This window comes from Malurus melanocephalus, unplaced genomic scaffold (genome assembly GCF_030028575.1).
Source record: "Malurus melanocephalus ecotype Western Australia unplaced genomic scaffold, MMel_1.1 scaffold_22, whole genome shotgun sequence".
Lineage (NCBI taxonomy): Eukaryota > Metazoa > Chordata > Aves > Passeriformes > Maluridae > Malurus > Malurus melanocephalus.
The window spans coordinates 4246111-4259696 of NW_026623254.1; the positions used below are offsets into that span (position 1 = coordinate 4246111).

At 47.1% G+C, this 13586-nt stretch overlaps 1 protein-coding gene across 1 annotated transcript in view; it reads right to left on the minus strand.

The window, feature by feature from the left end:
• Positions 1-496, minus strand: part of DENND5B (DENN domain containing 5B) — a 102738-nt gene extending 102242 nt beyond the window's left edge. Inside the window, exon 1 of the mRNA XM_057389996.1 lies at positions 222-496. Within this exon, the coding sequence (XP_057245979.1) occupies positions 222-496 (275 nt within the window). The remainder of the gene's footprint in view (positions 1-221) is intronic.
• Between the last annotated feature and the right edge of the window lie 13090 nt (positions 497-13586).

A 13586-nucleotide genomic window follows, 5' to 3' on the forward strand; every position in this document is an offset into this window, starting at 1 on the left:
GCGGGCGGCCCCGCTGTCAGCTGAGCGGGGCGGGGACGGGCGGGACGCGCCGCACTGCCGAACCGCCCCCGCGGGGCATTTAAACCCTGAGCGGCCGCCCCCACCCCGCGCCTTGGCCGGGCATTCCYGGCGCGTCGGGAGAGCCGCGGGCGGCTTTGTCACGCGTTGTATCCGCAATGCTGGGGATACGTGATTAAAGCTTAAAGCTTCCCCCCCCGCACCTCGGGTGGGAGCAGAAGAGGTTGGCTTTATTGAAATAAAGCAGCAGACGGTGCCGCTTCCTATCGGCAGTCTCTTTCCCCCCGCCCCAGGAGGGAGCTCCCGGAGCCCCGCTGCCGGAACGGGCCGAGCCCCGCCCGGCGCCCGGGCTGCGCTSAGCGCTTCCTGCGGGAATCCTGCCGGGGGAAACGGCTTCTTCTCCTCCCCACCCCAGTGTGGAAGTAACAACCACCACCCGCAACGGATGGCTTTTGTGCGGGCTCCATCCCCGCTCCATCATGCATGGCACGCGTATCACGTTAAGGGAGAGCTATTTCTTTGCTACCGTTTCAAAGCGAGAACCTAAAATGTTCCTTTGTTCTCAGTTTATTTAAGTTTTACTAGCCATTCTGCCGCGTCCAGGAAGAAAACAGAATTATTTTACCCCCATTGCTAGAATCCCTCTCATTACTCTTCTCCGGGAGCGGCACCTGCTTTTAAAGGGGCAGACTTCTTTAGAAGTTCTAATKTTTTCTTCTCCAAAGTGATGAGATCCCCACAGATGTCGATAATACTGACATCTGGATATCATAAGGAGGTTATTGGCAGAATTCAATAATTTCTCTTTCATCCTTTTGTTCACTTTCATCTKTTTACTAGTCTTGGTCCATGCCGTCTGTAACAATTATGATCTCGTCCTTTGCTTACTGTGGACTCCTATGACYCCTAAGTGTGAATCACATTTTTTCTTTTTATGGTTTACATTTGTCCTTGTTGAACAAGTGTCTTTGATAAGGAAATGCCTATAAGGAACCTGGTATTTCATCCAGGATGTGTCATCTTATGGAGCCACATGGACTAACTGTTCTGACCTGAAAGCCACCGCGTCAGCATCTCTCTCTCTCTCTATCTTCATCCCTTCAAATTAACAAGTTTTATGCTCTTTTAGTTCTYAGCTTCCTCTAGTGTTCTAATGAAAGCAGACAAGAGCTCAACTAATTTCCTCACTTCTCAATAAACCCAATATCCAATTAAAAAAAAAAAATCATAAAAAGCGAGAAGAACAAAAGGATGAGTCCTCTTCACCATCCTGATTCTTGAAGTTGCGGCACTCAGTAACAACCTAAACCTTGCTAGAGCAACAGAGAAATTTTCTGTGAGACCAGTAATTTTCTCGACTTTGCACCAGAGCTAGTCTGTTTTGTTTAGTTTGGTTTGTTTATTAACTTGTATGTATTTGCTTATTCAGCTTTAGGTCAGATGATAAGAGCTTGACAAGTCAGTCTCTGACTCTCATTCAAAACCAAGAGCTCTTATTGTAGGTATCTCTGCTTTTTGAGGCCCAATGGCGTGGGTGTCTTCAGGAAGTCCAGGACAGGGGCTTCATCAACCTCTCTAAAGGATGTGTGAGTTAAGATTGCTTCTAAAAATAACCTGAAAATTAACACAATGGTTCTGACCTTTTTACCTTAAGTAGCAGCTCCAGATTGCTKTGGTTTAGCTGTCTTCTCCAAAGACAGCATTTTTTGCTTGAATAAAGTTCAGTGCACAGACACCTCAATCTCAATAAAACCAATATTAATCTCAATAGTCATGCATATCGCATTAAACAGGATGACAAAGCTCAACACATGGGATTGGAGGTATAATATCTAATAAACTCATTCTTCCTGGATTAGCTGTGAGAGTGAGCTACCACTTCGTATGTTTAGCTTCCTCAGCCACTCTTATTTTGTGGGGTCAATGATTTCTTCTAAGACAACTGATCCTCTGGGAACAAAAAACATCCCAATGAGGCCACTCAGGTATTTTGCCAAGCAGTGCCAGCACACCCAGCTTGCCCATGCTCTGGTAAGTCATGTTATGTCCCTGGRCCTGGATTTTTCTCACCTAAACCCGTCCAAGTTGTTCCAGTCTTTCCCTCCAAGCTGTTCCACACACTGTGTGCTGCCTTTGGGTAACTCTCCTTCAATGTGATGGGCTTTTCCCCCCCTCCATCTTGGCTGTCATCCCAAGGAATCAGTAACTTTTAGGAGATTTTAGCAGAATCTAGGCATTTTGGTTGTCTTTTCACCATCCAAACTGACTGCACTGATCATCAGTGTCACTCCAAAAGGGTTGCTCTGCTTTTAAAGACAGATAAAGTCTTTTTACTCTACTTGCAACACCAAYTGCTTAAATTTTATAGCTGTCACACAGGTGCATGAAGATGCTGTAGAGCTTCTTGCAAGAGCAAGATAAATATATACATGAGGCCTAAAAGCATCACAAAGTGGTGCACATACTCCCTAATCAGCCATGGAAAAACATTTGTACAACCTGGGTAGCAGCAGTGTCTGATAGGATTGTGCTGTGAGGCACATCTGGGATGATCAGAGGTAACTGGGGGGATTGTGAGTATTTTTTCCTTTCACCAACAAAAAGTCTTAWAGTTCTATGAGGGACTTGGATAGGATGGATGTTCCCTATTCAATCATWTTAACAATAACCCCAGGGACACAAGGTTTGTCCCTGGCACAGCAGAGCACAAAGCAGTGTCAGAACTTCTTGCATGCTCCTCCAAGAAATAGGGATAAGGTAGGACTGAGAATTTCAAACTGGGACAAGCACAAAAAGCTTACTGAGATAGACCAGATCTGCCTGGGACATTTCACTTTGATCTGTTCTCCCACAGCAGCAGCTTTGTTCCTTCACCAGCCAGATTGCCACTGATACAGCAAAGCAAGGGAAGGGTTTTGGCTTGGCTGATTTGTTCGTCTTCCTTAGCTACTGCTATTTCTCATTGYCATGAATATTTTTCTCAGTGTCAATTTGGTTCAGGTTTCCCTCTCCTTAACCTCTCAGTGAGTCTTTGTTCCTCAGAACCTGTTAGTTTAAACTGGGTCAAATGCTAACAAGCGTGTCAGCTCCCCCTGCCCTTAGGATCTGCCATAAAAGATCAGACCATCAAGCTCTTTGTCCTACTTCTGCAAGAAGCTAATGCCCAATACACTTCAGAGAGGTGGAAAAGCCTCTATTTAAAGGTTACGTTCCTTCTCCTTGCAGTGACACTGTTGCTTCACTTTCTATTTTCTTCATCGTTCTTCAGTGAATTGAAAATCATGCTGTTGTGATGGATTGCTCACTCCTCCACACAGCTCTACAGTTCCCTCTGTAAGATCTTTCACAAGCTGCCAAGCCACATCGATTTTCCATTGAAAGCTTCTCCTGTTTTGCTCTAGTATCTGTGGGGTCAAGTGATCCTGTAGGGTGGAAGGAAGGAAAACCACTAAGATGCAACAAGAACRTTTGTAATGCTCAGAACGTTTCAACTCCTGGCTGACTTTCACTTGAGCAGTTCACAGTGTTGTCAGCTCCTTCACAAGGAGCTGGATGTGAACAGTCACCTGAAAGAAATGGAATAAGGATGGGTTAAGGATGGAATGCAAGACCAAAATCCAAGTCATTCTGGGACAAAGTGCAGAAGAGCCTATGGCAGAAGTTGGAAAGACAACAGCAGAAGATTTTATGGAAAAGTTCATAAAGAAAGTAATTTTCATTCTCTGAGCATATGCAAGAAGACTGCTTAGAGCACGGGAAAGGTGTTGCCTGCCTTAGGGTCTAAATCCAAATAAACCAGCTCACTAAAGGCATAAAGCAAAGAACGCTTCCTCCAGCCCAATTCATCGTTGCTTAGAAAGCAGATACTGCAGGCACATATTCTAATACCTAATCAAATTGTAAAACCATTAAAGCAAATACCTCACCTTCTATACCTGTCTCTTATCTATAAAGATTAAACTTGAATAAAAGTACATGTCTTTCCTCTGTCACATTGTGTAATTATTGTTCATACAGCAGACTTACAGATAAAGTAAAAGTTGATTACTTTCCAGYATGTCTGCCATAGGACCTCTGAAACTTAGGTGATTTAAAATTTGAATGTTTCAAACCTCTAATTCCCTGTTAGCCCACTGCATTGTATTAATTTTCTGTACATTCACCATCCATATGCCCTTGCATTGCAAACACATATAAATACATTCCAGTCTTATCTGCTTTCTGAGAGGATTCTCAAGGGAGAGGTTTCGTGAGGCAACTGAAATTATGCAATAGTTTACTGCATTTTTCCCCCTCCTTCCTGGGTCTGGCTCTATGTTCCCACTGCTTCCTTCACAAACAAATCTGTAGCCTTGTCTGCCTCTCCTGAGTGCATCCAGTTCACCATCAGCAAACAGATCCCAAAACACAGGCAGGGATGGAACCGTGTTGTCCATTTTCATTCACATCATCATCCTGCTGCAAGCCAGGCTTCTCAGTATGCAGCTYATCCCTCTGCTGAGGAGGCACCTCTGCTTCAGGGCTGGCCTTTCAAACCATCCTCCAGCCTGAATCGGCCTCCTCAAGGGTTTAGKCTTGGAGGGGGGAAGTGACAACAACCCTCCAGGCAGATAAGGCACACAGACTTCCCACTTCAARCACTGCCTCAGAAACAACTCCTAGGCAAGTCCTGTGGCTGCCATTTCCAGTTTCTAGAGGTTTGTGTCCTTTGCCACCCGCTCTTTCCTCTGCACGTTTTCAGTGGCACAGTATGGCAAAGATCTGTGGTGATTCCTGCCCTTTTCCTCCCCTTGTGCCTGTGATCTTATACTGAGCTTGTGAGATGCACCTCCTCCTGTCAAGCAACCCATTAGGTGAGGGTTTGCTCCAATCCCTCACTCCATGAAGTCAGGAGAAGGATCATATGTAACCATTACCTTTTGTGTGGGTCCGTGCCAAGACCCTGGGGTCAAAGACCTTACTTTGCTCAGAGTAAGAYATGCTTTCTGCTCTTTGGATGTAGAAGGCACACAGACTGTTCCAGAGCTACTGAGATAAAACCTAATCAGCAAAGTATACTGCTTGGATAAATCACGAGCATGTCATGCACTAACGGAGGTGTTGTGCTGGGTCCATCAAGTTAAAGCACCCATGCAGAGATTTCCATCTATCTCTGACAACAAAACTCACTTGCTGCATGACCTTGGCCAAATTATTTGTAACCTGGCTTGCCAAAGCACCAGACACCCTTTTGGAAATCAGGTCAGTGCACTCYCTGTGTTTCAACTGCCCCCAGGAAAAGAAAGCAAATGCTGCCTGAACATCTGCCAGGCACAAAGCTCTATTGTTCCCCAGGCCAGCCCCGATGGCGTTGCACCAGGAGGCAGATACTGCTACACYGGCAGCAGCCCTGACGCCGAGTCCCTCCAGCCCACGCGTCCCTACGCCATCATCTGCTGACAGATGCCTTCCACTCCAGGCCTGAGATGAGGTGGGCATTCAGTGAGGACAGCAAACCTCTCTTCTTCATTTTGAATTAATTTCTGTTCTCTGCTGAAGGTGTTTGTTTCCCTGCCTCAAAACTCCAAGTCCTYTGTTTTCAGTGCTCCAGGACCCCAGTCCCTTACAAACTGTTTGGGAAAGACCTGAGAAGGTAGAAGAGTCTTGCAACATAATACACCTGCCCATGTAAAGCATGAGGAAAAGGCTGTGGCCTTCTTTTGAAAGTGCTAGAGCTTCAAAGGCACATATTGTGGCAAGGAGAAAGGCACAAGGGGATCCTGGCAAGCTGCTTGGACCACATGCCCAYAGCAATATTGTCTGCAGTGGCAGGGGTTCAGGCACAGCTGTGTCAGTGGTCTGTGCTCCCAGTTAGATGATCTCTGGTGCTGGGAAAGCTTCCAGAGAAGATGCATTCAAGCTGTCACATCTACCTGAGTAACAGCATTCAAAGCCTAGTCACAAATATTGCCTGCCTTTATCTCAGATTCCAAAAATCAGGTTGTCCCATGTCTGCCAATACCAGTGGGAGTGTGAACCAAACCCTCATTTTCAAGCTCTCTGGACAAAATCTGTCCATAACAGCAGGTAATCTCTTTGTCAAAATGCCTTTGGCCTTATTACAAATGTAATTAGAGTCTGATTTCAACTTCCCTTTGAAGCCTCATTCAGTAAGAAGTGCCAGACACCCTGCATCTACATTACAATGCATCCTAGCACACTTGAAAGCCCAAGGGCACGCTAAAGAAATCCAAAGCCATCCAATCCATAGCCAATATACAACATGCAATCAAGGACGGATGGAAAGTATTTCCTGCAATGAATATGCATTGTGAATTGTTGTGTCATTTAGCAAGGACTGCSTTTGCTCTGTAGTCTGTTGTTCACATCATTGCAGTGGGGTTATGTTATGAATCTAAAAGCAGTTTGTACTAATCAAGGTCTGTTTCAATTTCCCAGCTAGTGCTTTTAGTGAGAATCTAAACATTTACATGCACAGGTTCAGCCATATCTCTCTGCCACTTATTCCTCATGCCCAAGAACAGCACATCTCCTTGCAGTCCCTCTGCTTAGGAGACTTGCCACTGACAGCAGCTACACTGCAGCTTTTCTGTGCTGGCTGACCCTGCTTGTGCTTTACTGGAAATCAGCTCMGAGCTCACACAGAGGAGCTTGACCAGAAGGACAGAGATCAAAGCAGTTTGCTTCTCCTTGAAAATCGTGTTTCTTAGTGACTTCCTTGCAAAGCAACAGTCACAACATATTTAAGCCTGGATCCATGCTGAGCAATTCCAGCAGTTCCCACCAAGCACATCCTTTGGGGGTGGGAGCATTTGACACTGTCTAATGTGGCAATGGGCTAGCTCAGCACCTCCCTCCAGGCTGAAATTCAGCTGTGACTGGGAAACCCGGGAAAAAGTATTTCCCTGGTTAAATTAGAGTCATTGGCTTCCTGGTGCTCAACACTACCAGGCAGGGATGAAGGCAAGAGATCATCAGTAACTTTTGTTGCCAGGCACTGTCGAGTATCTGGCTGCTCCAACTCTGATGTCAGCCCATGGGTGACCGTGAAGGAAGCCAGACTGGAAACATCACCTTGGGATGGCCAGGGGCAGGGGGATGGCTTGCTGGAGGTTTGTGAGTGGGCTAGGCAGGACTGTGAGGACTTGGAGACCAGCCCTGCAGTGACACTGTTTGGGCGGGGTCTGACAACCCCAGAGGTGCTGAAATAGGGTCCTGGGCTGTGGGCAGGGTGTGGGGAGAGTCAGGGCAAGTAAAACCCATAAGGCCCTGACAATCAGCATACACAGCTGAGATGTGGTGATTTCGGTGGTGGAAGTGCTTACCTTCCTGTCTGGAAGATAACAGAGCCTGTATGCTTCATGATTCTTGGGCCATTCATTCAGACTGAGCATTAGTTCACCTGCAGGTGCTCCTGTCCTGGCTCCCCCAGCACCAGCTCACCGTGCTGCAGCTGAAGAGGGTCACAGTGACACTGCTGCCACAGTGACAGMGCTTCAGGGTTACAGTGACACTGCGGCTTCCACACAAGGCAGCTGCTTGCATTGAAGCTTGACAGCTCAGCTAAAACCCAAAATGTGAGAACACAGCACAAGGTAGGGGGTTCTCAGGCTCTCTTTGCTCTTAGGAGCCCTGGGAGCTGTGACAAGGGGGCAYCCTGTGCAACCTGCCCAGCCTGGTGGGTAACAGGTCCAGCTGGAGGCAAGCCTGCTCCCAGCATGCCATTTGGGTGTCACTGCACCATGTCCTCTGCTGCAGGGAGAGAAATTGCAGTGCACTGCCAACGCACCAAACTTGGAGAAGCTTGAAATATACACAGACATTATATATGGGCTAATGTCAGCTTGAGTTGTTTTGCAAGCCAATCCTATGCAATCACTTAGATTGGAAAAGGATTTTGAAATTCTTGAGCCCAACTATTCGTGTATGCACAAGTGTGTTTTAAATCCATTGATACAAAAGTGACAGCTGCCGGTATCCTAAAGGAGAAGCATGCCAAACACCCCACAAGCTGCACAGAAATAGGAAAGCCAGTGGAGCTAACATTTTGTAGGAAACCTATGAAAATTGAGAAGAGTTTCAAAGACTAAGATTTTTCAGCCCCTTATGACCATTCCATGCCTCTATGTACATAAACAGTAGCTCTTCTGTCCCTGGTCACGTCAAACTTCTGTTTCACCCAGTTCATCACATGAGGGAGGCTGGTATTGCAGGAGAGTTTTGTGTCCATTTCTTTCCTTGCAGTGATATAATTTGTTTTCAACGCCCTCCAGATATTAATGCAAATTAATGAATAGCACAGGTCCTGACATAGCATGACCATGACATTCTTCCAGAGCACAGAATCGTGTCAGGTCCTTGGCAAAGAGCTTCCTCTAGATGCTCTAGWGASTAAGCCCCACCTGTCCATCTTYTCTGTCTCAGGTCTCCATTGTTTCYRSTGTCCCCAGGTCCAAATTTTTGGCAGACTACCATGTGGAAGGTGAAAGAGTTCTGCTGGTGCCAGGCTCTGAACACAACTAGGAAACTAGAAAATTTGAATTGCAAAAGCAAAGCAGCTGCTGTGAACTGATGCAGCTCCTTGAAAACCTAATTTGCTTACCTTACCCCTTGGCACCAATGGCTTTTAGCATGATCCTTAGATGTTTCTGGAACAAGCTGGAGCAATTACTCTACCTGGAGAAAATAAAAGAAATTAGATGAATTAGTCAAAGCAGAATTAGAGCTTTAAACACAGTAGCGAATCCAGCCTACCTGGCAACAAAGAGAGCCAAACCTGRGAAGCATCACTTGCATTAGGGCCCCAGMTGGTGGTCATTATCTCATKCTCCAGACTAAGTGTTGGCTTAGCTCTGGCCTTTGACACGGTTTCTRCTTGCCTGGGAAAAGCTAAGACCAGTAAACACACTGAAGTCCTGAGACTTGCATATTGCCCTTCATTCATCACACACAGAGGGAATGTGGGACAAAGCCACAGGGAAGGCACATGGGATGRGTTTGATTCTCACAGGAAGTCAGAATGGATGAGGTCATGAAGAATGWCTTTGTATCATTCAGGAAAATTTAGGCAGCTACCTGCTGTCTAGAGACCAGAATAGAGACACTCTTTGGTGCCTAAGCAGCCTTTTTCCCTGACTGCCCATACTTACTCAGCATCCATCATCTTTCAGGGCTTTGCAGGACAACACACACAAAAAACCCCTAAAACAATGATAAAACCCCCAAATAAATAAGTGCTCTGATGCCAGACACAACCATTACTCAGTTAATTGTCACAAAATATTGCTGGGACCTGAAACTCAGGAGCCTGAGGGTCTTTGCAAGAAATATATGAGAGCCAAAGTCCCATTAGCTAAAGAATTCAACTGTTCAAACMCAGGGATTGAAAATAGGAACCCTCTAGTTTTAAGAGAAAAACAAGAATCCAAAAATACACCAAGGTGAAGCACAAACCACCTGACTCTGTGCATCTTTCTTATCTTCATTCATGCTATAAAAATACTCTCATGTCTGACTGTGTATGAATAAATCCAGCCAGCTGGGGCCAAGGGTACTTKAATCACAGATATGGGCAAAAGACAAAATCAAGAATGAGCTCAGAGATAATGGTTTTCAACTTCTCAGTCTCATCATCAAGGCTCTCACAGAGGAAAGATTTTCTGTGCCAGAAAACCTGAGTCTACAACAGCACAAGGGTCAGATTAATACAGTTTCTCCTAACCTCAACATCCCATCTCCACCTTTCAAATTCCCCTGCTAGAAAGTATTTGCTGCCTCCCTCTCTGCCAGCTGCTCTCCTTCCTGCTTCTAACCTGATGCAGCTGGCAATGCAGTGGGGAAMGGTAATCTTTTGAAAAGCACACATAGTGCTTTCAAGACACATCMCAGGTAATATGTGATTGTTGTTATATTAAGATATCTATTCTTCAACTGCAAAAGGTGTACAGTTATTCTGAAATTAGATTGCAGCTGAAGGCACGACAGAATAACTGCATTGCCTCTCCCTYACCTAGCCAGAGCTCTCAGCTTCAATTTTACCTTAGCTGCTAGCTAGTGCACCAGCTACATTTTGATAATGACTTGCTTCCACAGCCTCTGGGCAACCACAAATTGATCCTGATGTGCAAAAACCCTGACTGTTCATATTGACTTGTTGGAATGATTTTTACAAATCAACAGCATTCTGAATCCATCCATCTTCCCCTTGGTGAATTTCCACCGAGGTTCTTTCAGCACAGCAAACTGCAGCAGCTGGCCTTGTCACCTGAACCAGCTGGAAGAGTGGCCTGGGGAGATCACCTGGCTGCTGAAGCAGTGACTGCCTTCCTYTGAGTTTAACCTTTGTATCTGTGAAGGTTCCTGAGTTGTGAGCTTGCTAATGTGAAGGTAGCTCCTCTCTGCCTTGCCCTACCCTCTGTCCTTGGGCAGCTCCATTTCTTTGTTATTAATTGGCTTGAACAAGATTTCCCCAGATGCTCGGGCAGTTGTATCATCAGCCAGTAATCCTCTAATTCCCTTGGACATGCAGGAGTCCCTTGTGAACCACTCTACAGCTGCATTTTGCAAGTGTTGCACTCCTCCATGATACACCAAATCGATGCTATGTTGTGATCAAAGACGTCCTTGTCCTCAGAGCAAATTCCAGCACACTTCTGGTAGTTTGCACAGGATACCATAAATTATAGAAGAAGTTCTTAAGATGTCACCATCTAAAGCAAAAAGCCTTTGGAAATTAAACTCTTTTTCGCATAGGCTTTGATATTTTGGTGAAATAATCAGCACAAAGCTTGTCCTGAAAGTCTAAATGGTTCACCTAAATTCTCACAAGAGGCATGGCAACTATCACTGGTATCGGGGCTTTCTTATGTCACACTAAGAATCTGTATAATCTCAATTATTTGTAGTTAAATAAGAAAAAGTGGATTTCTGGTTTTAACATCCCTAGCAGTGTTACTGGGAAGCCAGGACTTTACCCCTCCTTTTTCACCGAAGGAATACCCTCAGCTGGGAGCAGCCAGATAATATCTTTGAGTGGCTGGAACCAGATGATCTCTRAAGTCCCTTCCAACACAAGTCACTCTGTGATTTTATGATTCTATCCTTTTTGATTGCCTTTTTAAAGTGTGATGTTGGTCTGTGCTAGACAGCAGTGTTTTCACTGAGGTTCAAATAGCTAGTGAGTAAAATCATATATCAGAAGTTCAGAAAAACTTCAATCAATCAAAGAGGTTGGAGATCCAAGGTTGGAGATTCCCTGAGAATCTGGTCAGGCATAAAATAAAATGTGCAAGGTAGAGCTATTTCATCACCTGTCAGTATCCTTAAAGCTGGTACCATATCTTACATGGTATCCTGAGCTGATGCTGATAAAGTTAATTATGATAATACTAATTCCCTGTTACATTATTGAATTCTTTATTCCTAGCATGGTGGTGTGGCACAAACCCCCATGCCCTGAATTGCATCTTTTATTCACAATTTTTGTTGTGAATGCTTTCAATGTCTCCCTTTTTGGAGAGGACCAGCAAGAGCTGCTGAAAAGACCTTTGAAACGTCACCGTTTCCTAAGGGCTCCAAGAAATAATGTCCTTCCTTGAGGTTAAACCACAAAGGTACATCTTTATACAATTCGAGGGATCACTTCTAAAATGACTGAGTGTGGCTCCTGCTTCAGAAGAGCAAAAAGCACACAAGTATCCTTGTAGCTTAACATACGTGTGAATTTCAGACTCCTTCAYATGGCAGAACACCAGCTTCCCTCTGGGTCCTGGTCACTCTGCAGCCCGGCATGGAGGTGGCACCTTCCCTCGGGAGACTGCATTTAAAGAAAAGATCCCGGTTTCCCACCGCGGAGACGCAATTTTAATTGTAACAAGCGTGCAGATCACTAGATGGCCTCGTARGCTCAGAGATTTGGGCAGATCCAGGCTCGGGCTGAGGACTCGCCAGGTTTAAACCAACCCCGCGCCGCGAGTGCTGCAGAATCATCACCTCGGGCAATGCATGAGAGCCTTTTCAAAAGAAATTTGTGAGACTTTGTCCCATAGGGAAGCTGGAGAACCCATGACACATATGTCAGTCCTGTTAGAAGCTGCTTGTGTTCCCTAAATCCCAGCAGATGGGACTGGAGATGGGGCAGAGACTTAGGTGGGAGTAGTTGGGGAGTCGCAGGTGTCTCGGAGGGAGGCGAGCGAGGTTTGGGGGATCTCTCTGTGAAGACTAGCAGTTGGAGAATTCGGGTGTATGCAGATGGGTTTGGTTCCTTGTACATCACCACTGAGTCACAGTCACTGCCCCGTGAAAATGTGGCCGTTTCGAGGCTTCGGAGCAAACAGCAGCGTTTGGAGGTGTGGGTGTGTCGGTGCTCACCTGCCACAGAGGTGTGACCTCCTGAGGGACAGCAGCAGCGCGGAGCTGTGAGGGAAAACCTTCCCCCCTGCCCACACCGGAGAGGGCCTGGGAGAGAGCAGAGGGGACCTTTCGAGCAGCAGAAATGTTAAGGGCACGGATGGACCATGGAGTGGGACAGGAACACTCAGAGGAGGAGGCAGAGATCCCGCTTGCCCGAGGGGCAGAGCCGGCATTGGACTCAGGCTCTCTCCTGCGGTCGCTGCTGTTGTCTCCATGAGGCTGGAGAGCTTTCCCTGGGCTCAGCGGATTGACAGCGCCCGTGATCTGCTATGCAAAGGGGACAAAAAAMCCCTTATTTTCCCTGCTGTCCAATTCGGACGTGTGTTATCACTCCTTTTCCCGCGTGGATTTTTATCAGCGTTTTTAAACACAGGGCTAGTCCACACTGACGCAAGTCTTTTMGAAAAGCCTTTCAAATGCATTAGGAGCAGAGCAAGACACGGCGCCGAGCAGGGGCCCGGGCTCGGAGCGGTGCAGGCGCTGCGGGAAAGGAAAGAGACGCGGCCCGAGCAGCGGCGGAGGCCTCGGCGGCGATCCCGGCGGCGATCCCGGCGGGCCCGGGCGCTCCGGCGCTGCCGCTTTAAGGACGGGCGGGAGGGAGCGCGGCCCGGCCCGGCCCCGGCAGCGCGGCGGTGGCGGCGGCAGCAGGTACGTGTGGGCCGGGTGTGCGGCCGGGCCGGGCAGCGRGCCAGGCTCTCCCCTTGCGCCGGCCGGGAGCTGCCCGTGCCCTCCCGGCCTGGGGTTTTGCCGCAAGAGCCCGGCGCCGGGCGAGYGGCGATGGCGGCGGGGTGGCCCAGGCCGCTTGGCCCGCGGGGCGGGCGGCGTTTGCCCCGCTCGCTGGAACCGCCGTGGGCAGGTCGGGCATCCCCCAAAGGGAAGGTGGGGCGGTGTGGTTAGGTTTTGGAAGGCTCTTGATGCCTTTAAAAAAAAAAAATCCTCAAATTGCATGGAAATTGGGGTCTGGTTTGGGGGTTTTTCTGGTAGGTTTTACTAGATTTTATCTTCTTGTGCAAGTTCTATTTGCCCAATGATACTATGATTTATAGTAAATAGGGCAGACCAGAAATGTCAAATGCAGGGATATCCATCCTCCTGTCCATCCTGATTTTATTCCCAGTAAAAGGGACAGGCCAGGAGTGTCACACACAGGGATATCC